Source organism: Myxine glutinosa, chromosome 4 (assembly GCF_964187855.1).
Source record: "Myxine glutinosa chromosome 4, kmMyxGlut1.1, whole genome shotgun sequence".
Classification (NCBI taxonomy): Eukaryota; Metazoa; Chordata; class Myxini; order Myxiniformes; family Myxinidae; genus Myxine; species Myxine glutinosa.
This window is the reverse complement of record NC_136264.1, coordinates 200,505,872-200,528,472: the sequence shown is the minus strand read 5'-3', so window position 1 is coordinate 200,528,472 and position 22,601 is coordinate 200,505,872. Positions and strand designations below refer to the sequence as shown.

The following is a 22,601-nucleotide window of genomic DNA, read 5'->3' as shown; positions in this document are numbered from 1 at the left end:
GCAATCAGGGGAGAAGGGCCTTGGTAAGAGAGGTGACCAAGAACCCGATGGTCACTCTAGCTGAGCTCCAGAGATCATGTGTGGAGATGGGAGAAACTTTCAGAAGGGCAACCATCACTGCAACACTACACCGATCTGGGCTTTATGGTAGAGTGGCCAGACGGAAGCCTCTCCTTGGTGAAAGACACGTGAAAGTCCGCTTGGAGTTTGCAAAAAAGCACCTAAAGGACTCTCAGACTGTGAGAAATAAGATTCTGTGGGCTTTCATGTGTCTTTCACTGAGGAAAGGCTTCCGTCGTGTGTGCCTTTCTGTGTGTGCCTTTCCAAATCGTGTCCAATCAATTGAATTTACCACAGGTGGACTCCAATCAAGGTGTAGAAACATCTCAAAGATAATCAAGAGAAATGGGAGGCACCTGAGCTAAATTTCAAGTGTCATAGCAAAGGGTCTGAATACTTATGTTAATGTGATATTTCAGTTTTTTCCTTTTCATAAATTTGCAGAACCTTCTAAAATCCTGTTTTCTCTTTGTCATTATGGGGTATTGAGTGTAGATTGATGAGGGAAAAAATGAATTTAAACGATTTCAGCATAAGGCTGCAACATAACAAAATGTGAAAAAAGTGAAGGTGTCTGAATACTTTCTGAATGCACTGTATATACAGCATTCAAATTAAACTTTTGAATACAGGATATTACAATTACTTGACAATGGTATGTACTTGTGTGGAAGCAGATAGCGTGAAGTACAGGTTGCTGTTAATGCAATCACCTGCTCGTTCGTTGTGCGTCCCCGGGCAACAAGAACAACATGGAAACCGGTCAATCCAGCTACTGGAAAGAAGAAAAGGCCTGCTACAACCATAACAGCCATGCTGTAAGAATCGGTGGTTAAGGAAGAACAAGAATCGAATTGCAAACGTGAGTCATTCATGTTTTGTCGGTTAATCCGTTATTATGAAACCACAATCTAAATGTTATAATTTGAGATGCAGGAAAGCGAGCCTCAAAGCAGCATGATAGATACAGTCACATGAAAAAGTAAGTATACCCCATGTAAAGTTTTGACTTTTTCAACATATTTCAGCATACAGATATTTGATCTTCATTTCAACAATATTGATATATAAAGGTGATAAAATATAACAAATATCATGAAACATTTACATTTTGTCATCCATTGTATAATTTAAATAAACATAAATGCAAATTTCGCATGTGGAAAAAGTAAGTACACCCCAACATTTATCACTACTTCAAATACCTAAAATTAGAATCAGGTGCACCAGCTCAGGTGCAAATGATTAGAACATCATTGGAGAGGATCTTGGAGGAACCTGTCTTATTTAAACCTCAGACATTTAGTTTGGTTTGCTCTTTGTTGTTGAAGTGTGCGACGTCACCATGCCTCGATCAAAAGAGCTCTCTGAGGCCTTCAGAAAGAAGGTTATATATGCCTACGAGTCTGGGAGGGATTTAAAAAGATCTCCAAACAATTTGAAATCAATCATTCGACTGTCCGGAAGATCATCTACAAGTGGAGAAGATTCCAAACAACTGCCAACTTGTTCAGGCCAGGCTGCCGCAGCAAGTTCAGCCTGAGAGCGGACCGCAAGATGCTGAAAGAAGTCTCTAAGAACCCCAGAATGTCATCACGGGACCTACAGGTAGCTCTTGCCACTGTTGATGTCAAAGTGCACGAGTCTACCATTAGAAAGAGGCTGCACAAATTTGATCTACATGGGAGGTGTGCCAGGAGGAAACCTTTGCTGTCCAGAAAGAACATCAGGGCAAGACTAAAGTTTGCAAATGAACACCTAGGCAAAGACCAGCACTTCTGGAGCAATGTGCTCTGGACAGATGAGTCAAAGGTAGAGCTATTTGGCCACAGTACCAGAAGACATGTTTGGCAAAAACCAAAGACAGCATTTGACCACAAGAACCTGATACCAACTGTAAAGCATGGTGGTGGAAATATTATGGTTTGGGGCAGCTTTGCTGCATCAGGGCCTGGGCAGCTCACCATCAGAGAATCCACTATGAATTCTTCATTGGACCAGAAAGTGCTTGAGGATAATGTGAGGCCATCTGTCGGAAAGTTGAAGATCAACCGAAGGTGGACCTTGCAACATGACAATGACCCTAAACATACCAGTAAATCCACCAAGGAATGGCTGAAAATAAATAAATGGAGGGTTCTGGAATGGCCAAGTCAAAGCCCGGATCTAAATCCCATCGAGATGTTGTGGGGGGATTTGAAACGAGCTGTGCATGCAAGAAACCCCTCAAACATCACACAGCTGAAAGAATTCTGCATGGAGGAGTGGGCAAAAATTTCTTCCAGTCGATGTCAGAGACTGGTAGACAGTTATAAGAAACGCCTACTTGAGGTTGTTTCTGCCAAAGGGGGCAATACCACCTATTAGAGCCAAGGGTGTACATACTTTTTCCACATGCGAAATTTGCATTTGTGGTTATTTAAATTATACAATGGACTACAAAATGTAAATGTTTCATGATATTTGTTATATTATATCACCTTTATCTATCAATATTGTTGAAATGAAGATCAAATAGCTGTATGTTGAAATATGTTGAAAAAGTCAAAACTTTACATGGGGTGTACTTACTTTTCACGTGACTGTATATAAAAGGGCATCGGGTGAAGGAAATACACATAGATGCAGCAATTGCAACAAATGCACAAGTAGGAGTTTTGTGAGAAACCATCCAGATGTTCATGAAGCAATCAAATTTGGCTTCAGAGGAAACAACATTTTTTTTCCAATTGCCAAATAATTAACTTGCAACACCACTCCACCCCACACCCCAAGAAGAAAGCAATGCATGCTCCAAAAAATTGTCTATCACCTTCATTATAATGCTCTACCCAATTTAATCAATAAATAGAGCAGCACTCGGTAGAGCACATACCTCCAGCAGACTGAATAGTTTACGTTTTGTATCCCATCGATAGGCCAGATCTGGACCTGGACCTCCAAAATCTCATTTGCTTGTTCTCGTCACCTAACCAACTCATCCACCAAATGATCTACGAATCCGTTCACCACGTTTTGAGATATCGAACTATACAGTGCCCTCCATACATATTGGACAAGTGAAGTCAAATTTGTTATTATTGCTATTATACTCCATAGATTTGTATTTGACATCAAAAAATGAATATGAGGCACGAGTACAGAAGGTCATCTTATATTTATTGGTATTTATATGCATATATGTTTTACCATATTTGTACGTACGTGTCTACATTATTTTTTCGAATGTTGAACCATTTCCAGAAGCTGGGATGATTCTGACATCTCCGATCATTTCCCAATTTTTGACCAAGCTTCATTATTGATCAACCAATTTTCTCATTTACATGCAAAGAGGTAAACATGAAAACTTACTCTCGGAAACTTAGCTAGATTTAAAAACAAATAAATAGTCTCGAGTGGGCTGATGGTTATCTATTGAGGTTGTATGTAGTTCAGACCTCTGCTGATTTCGGAAGAACCCCTAGGATTGTGCGGGCTACTGTCTTGTATTCATGTGTCAAGTTTTCAGAACAATCATCCATGTGATTTTTTTTTTTTTTTTTTTGTATACAAGATCGAGGCTCGTGAGAGAGCGAACATTAATCACACAGAAAGACAAACCGACACATAAAACATATAACATAGGGAGCGGTAGACAAGATGGGGAGAGAGGGGGAAGGACACAAACACAACATTTGAGAGCAGGGACCGAGAGACATGGAGACATCGAGAGATCTGAGAGAGGGCGAGGGCTTTGGGGGGGGGGGGGGGGGGGCGTGGGAAGGGGGCGGTGGGAGAGGTATAAAACATATGGACACTGCCAGGACTTCCAGGAAAGAAGTTGGAATTTCAAACATATCTGCATCCCCCCTCTCTCTTGGGAGGTTTTGTAAGGGAGGAGTAGCAAAAACAGCAAAACGTTAACGGGCAAACATGACTGGACAGACAGACAGACAGACAGACAGACATCCGACCCATTTTACAACTTCATCTCTTCGCGAATCTAGATGAGATGACCTCAAAAGAGCACAGGATTTGCAACATAAATAACCATTTATTGAAATGTTATTTTAGAAACTTAACCCATATTATGAACATTTCTTTGTTCACCCCTTAAGGACCAAGGGACACATTGTCCCTAAACTTTAAAGTGGTGTATCTCCAATATTTCCCTGCAATTTTTGATTACTTTATGTTTGTACATTGGCAAACATTTTAGCGAACACTGGGTAAGAGTTTTTGTCATTTCCATAATCTTTACTTTTTTTGTTGATTAGAAAAACTTGTCTTTTTCGTCATGCATACTCTTGGATTTCAATTCATATTCGTGATTTCATATTCGTGATTATCATAGCTAAACTAATATCATTGGACTTATATGAGAAAACTACTCTCAAGATGCTTGTGCTCATCACACGGTTAATGGAATTGTTCTTTAAAAAATGGGGGAAAAAAACCACAAATCGGAAAATGAACCTGTAGTTTAACAGAATTTTGGCTCTGAATTTGTCCCAATCATGCAAGTGCAGAGAAGAGTGAAATATATTTTGTTTTGTTTTTACTCTGCTTGGCAGTCAAACAGAAAATCATTCCAAACAGGAAACTTACTGTTTTTAAGAACGTCATAAAGCACACAAACAACAGGCACTGAGAACTACTGTACTGTGTTAGATAAGGTGGTGTAATAGCCACTGCGTCAATGGCGGTAAACTTCTGGAATTTTTTTTATACGAGCTTTAAATTCATTCTTTTATTTCAATTGAATTATATACTTAACACTGTGCAAGGTACAGGGTTCTATGAACTCTCGTTATTTTCTGCATTCAATATGTTTATCAAACAGTATAAATAATAAGTGAACTTTGAGTGCAATAAAAGACATTCCAAATGATTCTCACCAATTTTGAATGGTGATGACTCCTGCAATTTACATTTGAAACTACAGCTGCAGATTCGATTATCTTCTTTGTTCCTACTTTTTTTTTTGTCTTCTGTATTAGGACTAGTGTTTGTGTGTGATTTTATCTATTTCCTTGTATCGTTTGTAATTTATTCTCCAATTTTTGCAATTTCACAAACGGGCCCAATCTTAACAAGTAATGTTAACAAGCATTTGCTTATCTTTAAGTTCGCCCACACAAGATTGTATTTAAGCACTCATTATTAGTATTGATTTATTGATAATTTCAATACCTTATTTATCAAAGTGTGATTGCTTCGACTGTACATGGTACACAAAAATATTATTGGAATGGAGAAATACATGGAAATCAAATTCAATCAAATTCAATAGACGTAGCACTATCGAAAAAATTTCTCCATCGTCTTCAATGCGGTTTATCGAGCGTTAAACCAACGTTTTCATCCCAACATGGAAGCCTTCTTTCTGAAGTGTTCTTAAAGCAGAGGACGCAGATATGCAAACATCTTCAGCAGATGCAAAATGTCTTCCTCCAAGATCGTCTTTTTTTTTTTTTGTGTACAAGATTGAGGCTCGTTTAAGAGCTAACATCAATCGCAGGAAAAAAAAAACCGACACTCAAAACATACAAAAAAGGGGGCGGGAGACAACATGGGGAGAGAGAGGGGGAAACACACACGTACAACAAAGAGAACAGGGACAATGGAAGATCTGTGGGGGAGGGAGAGATATTGGGGGTTGGAGGCATGGGAAGGTGGGGGTGGGAGGGAAGTATAAAACACATGGACACTGCTGGAACTTCCAGGAAAGAAAAATAAGTCGGTATTTCAAAAATAAATAAAAAGTGAATTTGGGGTGAATTAACGGGGGTAGAAAAGATCAAGGTTTTGCATGGGGGAAGATAAGAGATGGTGGTGAACAGCTGTTTTAAAGACCTGGAGAGAGGAGTGGGGTTGAAGAGAGTGAGGGGGTTTGCTCCAGAGGCAAGAGTAAAGAGGAATGAAGGAGTGAAGGTGAGCAGAGAGTCTTGATTTTGGCAATGTCACCAGAATAGGGTTGCTGGCAGATCTTGTGCGACCTGCAGGAATATTTGGGGGATAGAGTACAGATAGAGCTGGGGGAGCTAGGCCGGATAGGAGTCGGCAGAAGACAGAAAGACCAACTACCTGCCTGCGGTGAGTGAGTGAAAGGCCCTGAAAGTTAGCTTCATCGCGGGAGATTCCAATGATTCTGAAAGCTTTGGTTTCAACAGCGTGAAGACAAGCTAGGTGTGAGGCAGGAGCACCAGCCCAGAGGGGAGAACAGTATTCCATTGAGCTGCGGATTAAAGCCTCGTATGTGGTGAGGAGCTCAGGTGTGCCAAGGAAGGACCTCGCACGACGGAGGATGCCCAGTCGGTGACTGGCTGAGGAGGCTGCAGACTGCCGATCTGAGATATGAGGAATGGAGCGGCAGAGTGTGGAGTCATCAGCAAAGAGACAGAGAGGATTTTCAAGAGTCAGAGAGATCATTGATGAAGACCAGAAAAAGCACAGGGCTCAGAACACTGCCTTGAGGAACTCCAGCCTGAACAGGAAGGGGGAGATGAGAGAAACCCATTCAGGGCCACACGTTGACTATGACCAGAGAAGAAGTCCACAAGCCATGCGTGGAGATTTCCATGGATACCATCGGAGGAGAGTTTGGTGAGCAGAGCGGGGTGCCAGACCGTATCGAAGGCATGTGATATGTCAAGAGAGACAGCTCTTTTTTTTTGAATACAAGATCGAGGCTCGTGAAAGAGCGAACATTAATCACACAGAAAGACAAACAGACACATAAAACAAATAACATCGGGAGCGGTAGACAAGATGGGGAGAGAGGGGGAAGGACACAAACACAACATTTGAGAGCAGGGACCGAGAGACATGGAGACATCGAGAGAAATGTGGGAGGGAGAGGGCCCTGGGGGGGAGGCATGGGAAGGGGGGGGGGGGGGGGTGGGAGAGGTATAAAACACATGGACACTGCCAGGACTTCCAGGAAAGAAGTTGGAATTTCAAACAAGGTGGATCTGGGGTGAATTAGTGGGGGTAGAAAAGATCAAGGTTTTGGATGGGGGAAGATAAGAGATGGTGGTGAACAGCTGTTTTAAAGACCTGGAGGGAGGAGTGTGATTGAAGTGAGTGTGGGAGTTTGTTCCAGAGGCGGGAGAAAAGAGGAATGAAAGAGTGAAGGTGAGCAGAGAGCCGAGATTTCGGCAGTTTAACCATCAGAGGGTGGCTGGCAGATCTTGTGCGACCTGTAGGAATATTTTGGGGACACAGCACAGAGAGAGCTGGGGGAGCAAGGCCGGAGAGGAGTCGGTAGAAGACAGAAAGACCACCTACCTGCCTGCGGTGAGTGAGTGAAAGGCCGTCAGAGATAGCTTCATCGCGGGAGATTCCAATGATTCTGAAAGCTTTGGATTCAACAGCGTGAAGCCGAGCCAGGTGTGAGGCAGGAGCACCAGCCCATAGGGGAGAACAGTATTCCATTGAGCTGCGGATGAAAGCCTTGTATGTGGTGAGGAGCTCAGGTGTGCCTAGGAAGGACTTCGCACGACGGAGGATGCCCAGTCGGCGACTGGCTTTGGAGGCCAGCTTGGAAATGTGGTTTTCCCAAGAAAGATCATGGCAGATAGTGAGACCCAAAAGCTTGAGCGACAGAACTTCTTGGAGAGGATTGTTGAGAAAGTAGATGGGAGGGTTGTCCAGTCGATCTTTTCGGAGAGACATAGTAAGAGTGTGAGATTTGTCAGGATTGAAAGACATGTTCCACTTGTTTGACCCGTCTGTGATTTTGTCCAGGTCTTCAGAGAGTGAGGAGGCTGCAGACTGCCGATCTGAGGGAAGAGGATTGGAGCGGCAGAGAGTGGAGTCATCAGCAAAGAGATAGAGAGGATTTTCCAGAGAGTCGGAGAGATCATTGATAAAGACCAGAAAAAGCACAGGGCCCAGCACACAGCCTTGGGGAACTCCAGCCTGAACAGGAAGGGGAGATGAGAGAAATCCATTCAGGGCCACACGTTGACTACGACCAGAGAGGAAGTCCGCAAGCCATGCATAGAGATTTCCATGGATACCATAGGAGGAGAGTTTGGTGAGCAGAGCTGGGTGCCAGACCGTATCGAAGGCACGTGATATGTCAAGGGAGACAGCTCTGATTTCCTGTTTGGCATAGAGGACCTCCATCCATTGTTGAGACAGCAGAAGCAGCATGTCCAGAGTAGAGTGACCTGGTCTGAAACCAAATTGATGATCAGAGATCAAGCCATTGGAGAAGAGGAAAGATTTCATATCGGAAGAAATGATGGATTCCATGACTTTGCTGATAATTGGGAGCAGGCTGATTGGTCTGTAGTTGCAAGGATCTGTTTTTGCACCTTTTTTGTGTAAAGCGGTAATGTTTGCTGATTTCCAGGATGCTGGCAGATGACCTTGAGCAAACGATAGGGTGAAAAGAACAAAGAGAGGGTGAGATAGAGCGGCAGAGCAGGATTTTAGGACCCGTGGGCTGATGCCGTCTGGTCCAGTTGCAGAATCAGAGTCGAGGTTTGACAAAAACTCCTCCACCTTGTCAGGAGAGAAGGACACAGAGTCCAGGAGCAGTTGGGTTCGACTGGGAAAGGTGGGAACAGAGAGAGATGGGTTTGGGACTAAGGATTTTGAGGCAAACACAGAGTTGAGGCATTCGGCTTTGTCACGTGCGATGTCAACTGTGTGGCCATTTGAGGTAAGGGAGGGGATGGAGGGGGAACAAACACCAGAAAGGGATTTGACCAGACGCCACCAGGATTTGGAGGAAGGAGACAGGTTTGAGAGTTCATTCTTGAGTGAGGAGAGATAGTGCTTCCTGGCACTCCTGAGGGTAGACACACACTTGTTCCGAGCTTGGTGGAAGGAACTGAGATTGCCTTCAGTTGGGTTAGCCTTCCAAGAGGCAAAGGCAAGTTGTTTCAGGGCAACTGCCTCACCACAAGCTCTAATGTCCTATTTGGCAATGAGGACCTCCATCCATTGTTGAGACAGCAGAAGCAGCATGTCCAGAGTAGAGTGACCTGGTCTGAAACCAAATTGATGATCAGAGATCAAGCCATTGGAGAAGAGGAAAGATTTGATATCCGAAGCAATGATGGATTCCATGACTTTGCTGATAATTGGGAGCAGGCTGATTGGTCTGTAGTTGCAAGGATCTGTTTTTGCACATTTTTTGTGTAAAGCGGCAAGGTTCGCTGATTTCCAAGCTGATGGCAGATGACCTTGAGCAAAAGACAGGGTGAAGAGAACAGAGAGAGGGCGTAAAAGAGCGGAAGAGCAGGATTTTAGGACCCGTGGGCTGATGCCGTCTGGTCCAGTTGCAGAATCATAGTCGAGGATTGACAGAAACTTCTCCACCTTGTCAGGAGAGAGAGTCCAGGAGCAGCTGGGTATGACTGGGTACGGTGGGTACAGAGAGGGATGGGTTTGGGACACAAGATTTTGAGGCAAACACAGAGTTGAGGCATTCAGCTTTTTCACGTGCGGAGTCAGCTGTGTAACCGTTTGAGGTAAGGGAGGGGATGGAAGAGGAACAAACACCATAAACAGATTTGACCAGACGCCACCAAGCTTTGGAGGAAGGAGACAGGTTTGAGAGTTCAGTCTTGAGAGTAGAGAGATATTGTTTCCTGGCTCTCCTGTGGGTAGACAGACACTTGTTCCGAGCTTTGTGAAAGGAACTGAGATTTCCTTCAGTTGGATTAGCCTTCCATAAGGTGAAGGCAAGTTGCTTCATGGCAACTGCCTCACCACAAGCTTCAGTGTACCATGGACGGGAGGAAGGGTATGACAACTGAAGACGAGAGGGGATAAATCTGTGCATGAGAGAGAGCAGTTTACTTTGGAAGAATCCCCAGGAAGAGTTGATGTCAGAGGCAGTAGAGATGGGAGACCAGTCCAGATGATTGATGGCTGCTTGATGACCGGGCCAGTCAGCCTGAGTGAAATGCCAGACTCGTCGGCGCTGAAGAGGCTCTCTGAGAATGGCCAGAGAATATCCACTTTAACAAGGAAATGATAAGGAGAACCGATTTGAGCAGTAGAAGAGCAGCAGACATTTGCAGGGAAGTTAGTCATAACCAAGTCTTGAAGAGAAGATACTCCATTGACTGAGATCCGGGTCGGGAAATTGACAGATTGTGTCAGTCCCAATGAGTCGCAGAAGTCCTTTGCTGAGGTGCCATGGCTGGTGAGAGATGAACCCACAACCAGCCAGCTGGCATGATGACAGTTGAAGTCGCCGCATATGAGGAAGAGAGAGTTGGGATGAGTGGATAGAAGTTTGTCCATGTTGTCAGACAGGGAAATGTAAATGGAGTCATCACTGTTTGGAGGACGGTACAGAACACATATGTACAAAAGGTGGGAGCGGAGAGGAAGCCGTAGCCAGAGGTACTCCTGGGGGTGTAGTGGAGAGAGGGCAGTGCAAGGAGAGTGAGGAAGAGAGTTTTTGATAAAGATAGCAACCCCACCACCAGGACGAGGCTCAGGTCTATCATACCAGAGGAGGGAGTAACCAGGAAGAGATATTAAAGAATCAGAGACATCTTGAAGGAGGAAAGTTACTGTTAAGCAGATTATGTCTGGTTTGTCAGAAGCAACCTGTATAGAGAGATCAGTCAGGTTTGAACAAAGGCTCCGGATGTTTGAGGTCCATACAGTTAAGGAAGATGGAGGGGGAGCATCGGGTACATGACGGGGGAGGGGAGGGGTAGGGTAAGATGAGGGGTGAGAGGGGGAGGTAGGGAGTGCTGTTGATAGTGTGTCGGAGAATGCAGAAGAGTTAGGAGAAAAGGAAGGATGAGGAGGACAAAAGGTTTGATGGTGATGGGAAGAGGCACAGTGAGGTGTTGCTTAAGGGGTGCGGGCAGAGCATAGTCGAAGGTTGGAGGAGGTGGAGGTATGTGATGGAAGGGAGAGGAAGTGGGGATGAGGTAGCTTTGAGGAGGAGGTGGTAGGGGGGAGATTTGGAGAGAGATTGCAGGGGTCCCAGCCACTTTGATTGACAAAATAATAGGAAAAATAGGAATTCTGATCACAAAAAATAGGAGTTTAATAGGAAAAAACTAGGAAGTAATAGCACAGATTTCAGCATTGGAACAACATCGGTAGCTTTATTGCTGCAAGATTTATGCAAATACATGTACATGTATGGGCATGGACACACCCCCAATGAACTTGGGCCCACCCGTCTTAACATCGACAACAAAAACTATGACTTCTTCTTTTTGGCAGCCACCATGGACTCTATCAAAGTCTGCTTTTTCTTCTCCACTTTTCTCTGCGCCTCCCTGGTTTCCACCATACGAGTCTGTGTCTCTTGAATCTTTTTCTGAGCAGACTCAAGCATGGCCTGAGCTACTGCAATTTCAGTCATGTCACCTTTCTTAAGCGCCACCTTAAGCTTTTTATTTGCTTGATCAAGCAGACTGTTGCTAACAGTCAGTGACATCTGCTGAGATGACTCTTTTGCTGCCAGAGATTTCTCTGTTTTCTTCAAGTCCTCGCTCTTACGAGACAGCTCCGCTGCCTTCTCTACAGCAATCTTAGCTGTTCTCTCTCTTTCTTCTTTCTCTTGCCTGGTTTTCTCCCTGGCTTTCCACTTTTCATGTGTTCATCTTCCTTGGCTTTTCGTTCTTCTTCAAGTCTCTGCATATAGTGCATGTGAGCAGAACGTCCTAACGAGAGGAGTCCCTTTGTGACTGGGACCATTTCGGGCCGGTCACCATACAATCTCATGCCATCCATTGTTGCACGGAGACCATTGATTGATGCCTCGCTCAGACTAACTCTCTCCTTGGTGACACTTTTCCCACTGATTGAGAACGCGCGTTCCACGTCACTGTTTCCGTGAGACAGTGCAAGGACAATCCTTATCATTTGTCTCACTTGGGGGAATTTACAGTTTCCTGTACAGCCTTTTAAAGCCAACACTTTTCCCCAGTAACTGTCCACTCTCTTCATGCAGACTTCTTCTTCATTCTCCTGTGTTTCCTGGGACCAGTCAGTAGGAATGGCTTCCTCTTGGTACACCTTCCATTCATCTGCAATGCTGTCACTGTCAATATTCCTCTTCAGCTGTCTGGACAGGCTCTTGGCTGATTCAAGAGACCATGCAGCAGTCCTGTTTTGTGGCTGCAGACATCTGGCATTCTTCAGGATTTTGTTTGTCAATGGAAGCTTCTTTTGTAGGTGTACTATGGCTGCCTGGTAGCACTTCCTCATCCCAAGATACATCCTTTCCCTCTCAGAGACTTTCAACTTAGCGATACACCGTCGGGTATCCTCTCCCACACCCATGGATTCATTCTCCAGCTGGTTTGCAACAATGGAAACATCAAGGTTTGAGATGTCTTTCACAGCATCAACTGAAGGAGTCTTCATAATTCTTCTGATCAGTTTTTTGAGCAGGTCATGGAGTTTGTCATATAGAATGTGCACAAGTGGTTGCTCTGACTGGAAGAAGGTGAGGAACTCTGCAAATGTTGCTGCCAAGAACTTCAGGAAATGCAGTTGAGCTTTTATTTCCGGTCGCTGTAGTTCTGTTTTGATTCTTTTGTACCTGGGTTTAAACATGTCCTTTGGCTGCTGCTTTGGAAGAAATACCAAGAAATACTCTTTGAGAGATTCCCAGATCTCTATCAGCCGCTCCACTGCAGGTCCCAGTGTCAACCACCTGCACTCGACATGCTTCAAAGGCTTTTTTGGAACAGCACCCAATTTATGCTGAATGTCTTGAAAATCAACAGATCTAGCAGCAGAGCCTTTGAACCAGTAGAAAATGTCCACTGCAAGCTCAGTTAGGTTTCCACAGTACTCTGCAAGTCCTTTGGCAAAAGCATTGTGTACTGTATGGAGAGTACATGTCCCTACATCAAGGAGACCAGGGCCCCTGTTGTCGAGAATGGCTTTGTCAATCTGTCTCCACACAGTGGTGCTCACATTAGGCCCATCACTGCCGAGCATGATAATATCCTGAAGCTGCAGTTTCGATTCATCCAAGGCAGAGATTATTTTCCTGGACAAATCTTCTCCAGTTGCATGACCCATGAGGTAAGTTTTGAGGTGAAATACTAATATCTGTTCCTCGGCATCAGACCAATACCGTACACGGATTTCTAGTTGCTTCAAGTTCTGTTTATTGGTGGTTTCATCATACATGAGGCTGAAGCCAGAAGCTGAATTCTTAACATCAGTGACTATCATGTCCTGAAAATAAGGACCTGTGGCTTCGCTAATGAGATATGAAACTTTCGATGAGCTCATTGAGAAACCATCCGGGATAACACCAGTAAACATTGCCTGCAGAAGATCCTTCAAACCGTCACAGGAAGAGTAGCTCAGATTCGAACGAACAACTTTCAATGTCCATAGAAGTTCTGCTTTTGTAATAGCGTCTTTTTTGGACATACAGACTAAAGCTGCACGACTTGGCTCATCTGTAGAAGCTGACCCTGATGCTGAAGCAGATGAAGTTGATGGTTGAACGAATGTCAGCAACGTCTGTGACCCACCCAGCAGTTCCTTCGCACGCTTCAGGTGCCCTTTGTTTTGGGCATGTTGTGTCAGTTGTTTCACACCCTGATTGTCACACCTCACTTCCGAATGGCACAACGAGCAGTAAGCTGAGAACACTGAGGACTTGCTAGGCTGACACCAGTCAGAAAGCCTACATCCATGTCCACTTTTCAACCACTCTGGGTTAAATTTAGTTCTCCCACCAGGCATTATACTGCTGGGAGTATACCTGTCAAAAAGAAAACAAATATGAGATAAGATTAAATGAATTAGCATAGAAAATCCTAACCTGTTAACGCATGAAGTGGAAAGAACTGTGAACCAAACAGTTTTTTTTTTCAAAACTGAAACATAAGTTAGTAAAATAATGAGAACAAACAAAGTAATTTAAAGGCAAATCAACAAATTTCTTACCGGTCTGCAGATTATACCTGAAACAAGAAAGATGATAAATAACATGTCCTAACATGTTTACCACCCGATAATTGCATTTTCTCCACTGCTGAATAGCTTGAACACTAATCTGAGTTCAAGCTAAGCGATGACAATTCAATTATGTATCTTTGGTATTGTTGTTGTACTATCTTCAGAAGATTATGAAACAACAAGACTTTAACAGTCTTTATTGTTTTTTGTTTGTTTGTTTTTTTATTGTCCTACATTGCTTGCATTACCTATTGTGCAGCATTGCGTATGTAAATTTTAATTCTACTGTAATTTTGTTAAAAGCTGAATATGCAACTACCACACGAAAGTATACAGAATTAAGTTGCAATCCCTATTTTGTGTCGTGGTCCTTCTTTATTATCTGCAATTAAATGATGAAATGTGTGAATTGTCGATTGAATTAGTTCTTTGCCAAATACTATTAGTTTTAGGCAAAATACAATCTCATTGTAATAAGCGAAAGATTGAGTTAAACGTGTAGTATCAAATGTCAATGTTTAGCAAATTAGTAGAAAAGTTCAATTTCAGGTAGAATCTTTAGGGAAAGGTTGTTAGTAATAACTGAATAACCGCAAAGTTCACAGTTGGTTTTGTTACTCTAAGTAAAGTACAAACCTTAAAAATTGAGCTCAGCTGAACTTTTGAAATAAGACAAAGGACAATGATAATGGTCAAGGTATCATTCAGTCATTCTTCACAAAGTATATGAGATAATCCAAGAGAAATGCGTGATAAACATAGTTATATTATTTTCATCTCATTTTATCTTTTATAATTCTGTTACTGAATAGCATGAAGCACGAATCATAAAGGTAAAACAATTGTTTGGAAGGATATACTTAATATTAGGACAAAGTCAAAAATAACAATAACATAATATACATAAGATATACATATCATTTCCAGTCGAGATCAATAACAACACGTACTTTACACCATGGTGTAAACGACATGCCTCCACTTCGTACAGTATTTATTTGTGACGTCATCACTGCATACTCAATTTTTCCTCAACACTGCACTTTGTTGAGTCCTCAAAAATGCACTCACCACTTGTGAAATCGATCGAACAAACGGTTTTCGAGAAAAAGACAAAGAGACATATGTTCTTCGGGGATTTGAGCTTAAAGTCGTTTTGGAAATTTGTCTTGCGATTATGGACCCAGAAAGCAATTCCATGGCTGACGATTGGTATAGGAATGTCTGTTCTGACGCTTAGATACAGAAATTCTACTAATTAATATATCAATTTAAATTTTGGAACATTGAGGGTTAAAAAATAGGAAAAATAGGAATTTCCACCAAAAAATAGGAGATTTATAGGATCCTATTAAAAAGTAGGAATAAATAGGAAAAATAGGAGGGCTGGGACCCCTGAGATTGTAGGGGGGGAGATTAGAAGAGGAGGGGAATTATTTCTTATTTTCAGGAATAAAAGGAAATAACATAGATTTAGATCCGGTGAATATGGTGTGCGAGATGTAAACTGTACGCTGAAATGTTTCTTGGTTAAATGCCGCGAGCGCGGCGTTCCCACATCTGAGACTTTAGCAGGCGCAGACATTGCATTTCGAAGTTGTGCAGAATCGTCACGAAGAAGGATTGCATCATTCGGAATAGCCGAATGATTTTTACATATAGTGCGAGCCTCAAGTGATCAAATAAAACTATATGGTAGTGGTTTGTATTTAACGTTTAACCCTGTGGAACTGCCCAGTTTAGCAAAAATTATCATGTAGTGGTAAATAAAAAGTAAAGTACCTTGATGCTCTCATTGGCATTTGACCTTTTTTCGGACAATTGTATTAGCAGCAGATATGATGCTAAAAAGTGCTTGGCAGTCCAAATTAAAAGTTGAATTTCACAACGACAGCATTTGGCAAAAAACACACAAAATAAAGTTCGGAATCGGTTCAAACGATGCAAAGTCAAATTTGTGTGTAGTTTACCAACAGGCACTGCTACACATCCTGACAGTTCTGATGACAATGACATTACTCATGCAAATAGCAAACTATGGTATTCAAGGACATGCTTCCATAGAATTATGGAAAACACTGCAGCACAATCATTTTACCATAAGGATACGTCACAGAAGAATGAACATCCCCCAGACTGGGCAGGTTTCTCAGAGTGAAAGCGAGACCAAAGGAGAAGACTCCGACCATGTGTACACTCAAGGAGAGAAGGAAGAGGAAGAAGAAGCGGTAGTTTCTGCGGCCAATGCAGTTGTTCACCCAAGGACAATGATGATCAAAATCCTGACAGGAAGAGGAAAGCTTTTCTTGGACTTGATAGTTTACATTGAGCTATTGAAGAAATACTGTCAATCAAATGAGATATAATTCACTATAATCACAAACTTTCCTTAAATGTTTTGGTTCATCTTTGTATTGCCTGGTAAATTCATTTTTTAGGCAAATATCACTGATGACATGTTGGGTTATGTAAATGAGGAATCCTGCTTAATTTCGCTTCCTGATAGCCTAAATTCTTAAAATGAAGAGCTCTGAAGGAAGCATGTATATTGCATTGCTCGTCACTGCTAACTTTAAGATTATTTTATGTTCCTGATGACGTCTGAAGGTAGAAACACGTGCCCATGACCGATGTCTAAATAATGAGCTTGACAGCTTCCTCTCAAGACTCGTCTATCGAGAGTTCTCTCTTTTGCAATAACGTTTTAATGATCATTCTATCCAGGATATAAACCAAACATAACATTTTGTTTTCAAAATAAAAAACACAAAATCCATGGTTGTGCATCGATTACGTACATTCTCCAGCCTGTGATAACCATGAGCTGCTACATAGTTGTTCAACTAATACACAAGCCCATCATACTAAAATATTCAATTTGGTATCGGTATGTCTGTCTGACCATGATATCTGACATGCCTATGTCTGACATTAGGTTGTGACTTATAAAATCCCAACCAAACTTGACAGGAGGATGAAGGATCACACGACAGGTTGTAGCGACTTCATTTGCACTCTTCCTCAAGGGAGAAATCTGTGTTAAGGTGTATATCCGTGTTAAGATAGTTAATCGTGGCGTTTTTCCAAGGTCGCTTTCAATAACAAAATTAATAACAACAACAATGATAATGGCATAATAATAATACTGTAAAAATAGCCTCATAGGTGACTGACTGTTATTTCCCCATGGTTTCTGTGAATATTGAAAAATAAGTCACCTAAATTTGAGGTGAAACCCCCCCATTTTTAGCCTCATATAGGGTCGGACCAGATGGGGAGCAACATGAGATGGGGAGCAGATGTGAGCACATGAGACCTTACTGTTCTGATGGACACTGCCTTCAGAAAGTATTCACACCACTTGACTTTTTGTTGTGTTACAGCCTGAATTTAAAATGGATTGAATTGGGAATTTTTTGTGACTGATCTACACAATATCCCATAATGTCCATAGAATTTTGTTTTTAGAAATTTTTACAAAACATAAAAATTTAATGCAGAAATATATAATTTACATAAGTATTCAACCCCCTGAGTCAATACTTTGTAGAAATGCCTTTGGCAGCGATTATAGCTTCGAGGCTTCTTGGGTATGTCTGTATCGGCTTTGCACATCTGGATTTGGGGAGTTTCTCCCATTCTTCCTTGCAGATTTGTTCAAGCTCTGTTAAGTTGGATGGGGAGCATCGGTGAACAGGAATCTTCAAGTCTCTCCACAGATTCTCAATGGGAACAAGTCTGGGATTTGACTGAGCCACTCAAAGACTTTCACGTTCTTGTTCTGAACCCATTCCAATGTTGCATTTGCTGTATGCTTGGGGTCATTGTCCTGTTGGAACATAAATGTTCGCCGCAGTCTGAGGTCTTTTGTTCTCTGAAGCAGGTTTTCCTCAAGGATTTGCCTGTATTTGGCTCCATTAATTGTTCCCTCTATCCTTACAAGTCTTGCAGTCCCTGCCGCTGAAAAGCATCCCCATAGCATGATGTTTCCACCAGCATGCTTCACGGTTGGGATGGATGGTGTTAAATGAGTGATAAGCTGTGCTCGATTTCCACCAGACAGCATTTTGCATTCAGGCCAAAGAGTTAAATTTTCGACTCAGACCACAGAATCTTTTGCCTCATGCTCTCAGTCTTTCAAGTGCCTTTTTCCAAACTCCAGGCATGCTGTCATGTGCCTTTTCTCAGGAGTGGCTTCCATCTGGACACTCTCCCATAAAGCTGAGATTTGGAAAGTGCTGCAGAGACTGTTGTCCTGAAGGCATGTTGGGAGCTTTCAACACTCAGGAAATTGTTCTATACGCTTCCCCAGATTTATGGCTCCTCACAATTCCATCACGGAGTTTTACAGACAGTTCCTTGGACTTCATGGTAGAGTGTTTGCTCTGACATGCACTGCCACCTGTGGGACCCTATATAGAAAGGTGTTTTTTTTTTCTAAATCATGTACAATCAATTGAATTGGTGACAGGTGGACTCCAATCAAGGTGCAGAGACATCTCAAGGATGATTAAAGGAAATTTGAGGCACCCGAGCTCAATTTTGAGTGTCATAGCAAAGGGGTTGAATACGTATTGACTCAAGATATTTAAGATTTTCATTTTTAATTCTTTTGGAAATTTTATGAAAAAAAGCAATTACACTTTGACATAATGAGGTATTCGGTGTAGATCAATCACAAAAATCAATCTCAGTTTAATCCATTTTAAATTCAGGCTGTGACACAACAAAATGTGAAAAATGTCGAGCGTAGAGTCTGGGGAAACAGACGTGAGCGTGCGGCCGGGGGGAAAGACGCGAGCGCGCGGCCGGGGGGGAAAGACGCGAGCGCGCGGCCGGGGGGAAAGACGCGAGCGCGCGGCCGGGGGAAAAGACGCGAGCGCGCGGCCGGGGGGAAAGACGCGAGCGCGCGGCCGGGGGGAAAGACGCGAGCGCGCGGCCGGGGGAAAAGACGCGAGCGCGCGGCCGGGGGAAAAGACGTGAGCGTGCGGCCGGGGGGAAAGACGCGAGCGCGCGGCCGGGGGGAAAGACGCGAGCGCGCGGCCGGGGGGAAAGACGCGAGCGCGCGGCCGGGGGGAAAGACGCGAGCGTGCGGCCGGGGGGAAAGACGCGAGCGCACGGCCGGGGGGAAAGACGCGAGCGCGCGGCCGGGGGGAAAGACGCGAGCGCGCGGCCGGGGGGAAAGACGCGAGCACGCGGCCGGGGAGAAAGACGCGAGCGTGCGGCCGGGGAGAAAGACGCGAGCGTGCGGCCGGGGGGAAAGAAGGAGAGCGTGCGGCATCAGGATGGGCAAGACACAAGCGTGGCCTCGGAGGACAAGATGCGGGAGTTGGCTGGGGGATGGGTAGGGGACAAGACACGAGCGTGGTGTGGGGGGGGGGGCTATACGTGAGCATGGGGCAGTGGGGGAGAATAAACTCTTGCGTGGGCAGGGGGGAACAAGATGTGAGTGACAAGATGCGAGCGTGGGGGTGGCGGGGAAGACAAGATGTCAGCGTGGGGGGAGAGGACAGAATACGAGTGTGGATAGGTGGGAGGGGGAGATGAGAGTGCGGGGGCGGAGGGACGAGAGTGTGGTTGGGGGACAAGATGTGAGCGTGGGGGTGGGGGTGGAGGGGGGAGATGCGAGTGTGTGGAGCAAGATGGGGGTGCAAGGGGTAATATGTGAGCACGGAGGCAAGTTGTGAGCGTGGGGGCAAGATGCGAGTGTGGGGAGAGGGGACAAGATGTGAACGTAGGGAGGAGGGTACAACATGTAATCGTGAGCCTCCTCTGCTTGTCAAGCGTTCTGCATGTTACAACCATGGCCACCTTATTTCTGGCATCCTCCACCTCACACTGTCAAGTGTGTATCTCTTCCAATTGCGGTTGGAGTACCCAAGACAGTGAGTGCGAGCAAGCGTACTTTAAAAGTGGATATTTCAAAAAACAACATGCATCCTTCGAGAATAAGAAAAAGCATTTATACTTCTTAAAACATCGGTAAAAGGAAACTTGATTAAACTTCCTTTTCATTTTATGTTTCCATTGTTCCTTAGCAGTCACATAATGGCTTATTGCATGTCGTTAGATCGTCATAGGTTATTTATTAGCCTTTGTTATTTTGTTCCGTTTCTTGAATATGGACAACAAATTAGTAGTTTACAATGAAGGTGGGGGTGGGGGGGGAACCCTGGTGTTGGGCTAGCGGCTAGGGTGCCGGCTTAGGATCCTAGGATCTTGGGTTTGAATCCCGGTCGATCGCTGAATTAACGCCAGGGGGGTTGACTCAGCCTGTCATCCTTCCGAGGTCGGCTAATTGAGTACCAGTTCACTGGTAATTCCCTGTTTGTCGTTAAAGGCGGCAAAAAGGGTTGGCGTCAGGAAGGGCATCCGGCCGTAAAACATTGCTTCAAAAAGGGGACCAAAAAACAACAACTACGGTTCCCGAAAAAGGCCAACCCCCGCTTTGCGGGGAAAAATGGCCTCTAAAGGTGGTTTTTTATTTATTTATAATGAAGGTGGTGTTACTGGTTTGCTTGCATGGTGTAATATGGTTCTCAATAAAACTATTTTGGAGATTACGTGACTGGGTTTCCTCTTCAACGGTTCAGCTATGTGGTGAAAATTATGACTCCTGCACTTCGGATGTGAGAAACTACCATCTGGCATTTTTTTTTGTAAACAAGTGAAGGCTCATGGAAGAGCTTATGGCTTTGTTACATTCTCAAGATGAAATGCATTTCAATAATTCTGAAAATAATCATAAAAGAGAGCTTCCATTATTTCAATCATTAATGGATAAAATTAATTTATGGATCTTTTTATGATTGGCACCTGTGTTATCTGGCCAATATTACTTGGCAAAAATCAAGCATCATCAGGATTTGCTTCACTGCTCAGTGGGCCATGGCCCACTGGTGGGCCACAGCACGTTTTCCAGGTGCGCCACATAGACTGCCAAATATTTGCTCAAATAATATAATCTTTTCACGCACAAGGCCTAAAACAAGAGTTCAATTATGTGTGTGTTGGTGGTGGCCAGTGGTAGCCACCCACTATTCCCTGCATATTTTTTCGTCTTGTTTTTTTTTTTTTTTTTCCCTTTTTTTTTTTCTTCTTTTTTTTCCAGAAACCCTTCTGAAATGACAAAACGAGGATATAATGAGCAATACATAAAGTTTGGATTTACATCCTTACATGATCGTGGAGAATTAAAGGGACAATACGTCCTGTGCCAGAAAGTTCTCGGAAATCAATCTTTGCGGCCATAGAAGTTGAAGCTCCATTTGGAGAAGATTCATCCACATCATCAACAAAAGGATGTGGACTTCTTCAAGCGAATGGAAGAGAACGTGAAGTGCCAGAGCCTGGATCAAAGTGGAACATTATTTCAGCAAAACAAGCGTCTTACGGAAGCTTCTTATGCCGTCAGCCTCCTCATTGCGCAACAGAAGAAACCTCACACAGTCGGAGAGACTCTGATCAAGCCATGTGCTCTGAAGATGGCTCGGATTCTGCTTGGAGAAGAAGCTGAAAAAAAGTTCAACAAAATTTCTCTGTCTAATAATACGGTTCAAAGGAGGATTGCTGAGTTGTCTAGTGACATACAAGAACAGGTGATTGCTGAAATCAAAGACGCTGCATTTGGATCGTTCTCAATTCAGTTGGATGAATCCACAGATGTTTCATCCTGTTCCCAGCTTCTTGCCTTCGTTCGGTATGTGAAGGGTGATTCCATCAAGGAAGAATTCATATTCTGCCGTTCTCTCGAAATAAATACCAGAGCTGTGGATGTGATGGAAAAAGTAACAGAGTTCTTTGACCACGAGGAACTGAACTTGCACAATCTCTGTGGCGTGTGCACCGATGGTGCCCCAGCTATGCTGGGAGCAAAAAGTGGCTTCCAAGCGCTTGTTCGAAATCGATCTCCAGGCATCATTTCTGTTCATTGTCTGATTCATCGGCAAGCTCTTGCTTCAAAAACCCTTCCATCTCATTTTCAGGATGTTCTTGAACAAGTCATCAAAATTGTGAACTACGTGAAAAGCAGTGCTTTGAATTCCCGACTGTTCAAGCAATTGGGCACAGAAATGGATTCAGAGCATAAGAACCTGCTTTACTACACCAAGGTGTGTTGGCTATCAAAAGGAAATGTTGTGGCATGAGTGTTTGAACTCCGAGAAGAGATGCAGAGTTTCCTACAGATGCAAGAAAAGCACAAACTTCAAGCTTCCTTCCATGAAAAGCTGTGGGTCTTTCGCCTCACTTACCTTGTCGATATTTTTGATCAACTGAACAGACTGAATCTAAAGCTGCAAGGAAAGGGAACAACTATCATTCAGTTCATTGACACTCTCAGTGCATTTATACAGAAGCTTGAAAACTGGAAACGAAAGGCTGAGGAAGGGAACTTTACCATGTTCGAAATCTCTTTCAGAAGTCACTATTAATGAGCCGTTGGATCCTGGCGTTGCAAAGGATGTTGTGACACACCTCAGCTGTCTCTGAGAAGAATTTCTGCAGAACTTTCCAGAAATTGGGAGAGAAGGACTGGGGCTCACGAGGAATCATTTTCTTGTTAAAGTCAGTGACATCCAGGATGACCTGCAAGATGAACTGATTGAATTTCAAAATGATTCTAGATGCAGAGATGT

General features: G+C 43.6%; 1 protein-coding gene across 1 annotated transcript in view; it reads right to left on the bottom strand.

Annotated features, from left to right (window-relative positions):
* LOC137425629 (palmitoyltransferase ZDHHC5) overlaps positions 1–22,601 on the bottom strand; it is a 264,857-nt gene that overhangs the window by 40,381 nt on the left and 201,875 nt on the right. Inside the window, exons 4-5 of the mRNA XM_068114234.2 lie at positions 16,075–16,247; positions 774–876 (exon numbers count right to left, since the gene is read on the bottom strand). Coding sequence (XP_067970335.2) covers positions 774–876; positions 16,075–16,247 — 276 coding nt within the window. The remainder of the gene's footprint in view (positions 1–773; positions 877–16,074; positions 16,248–22,601) is intronic.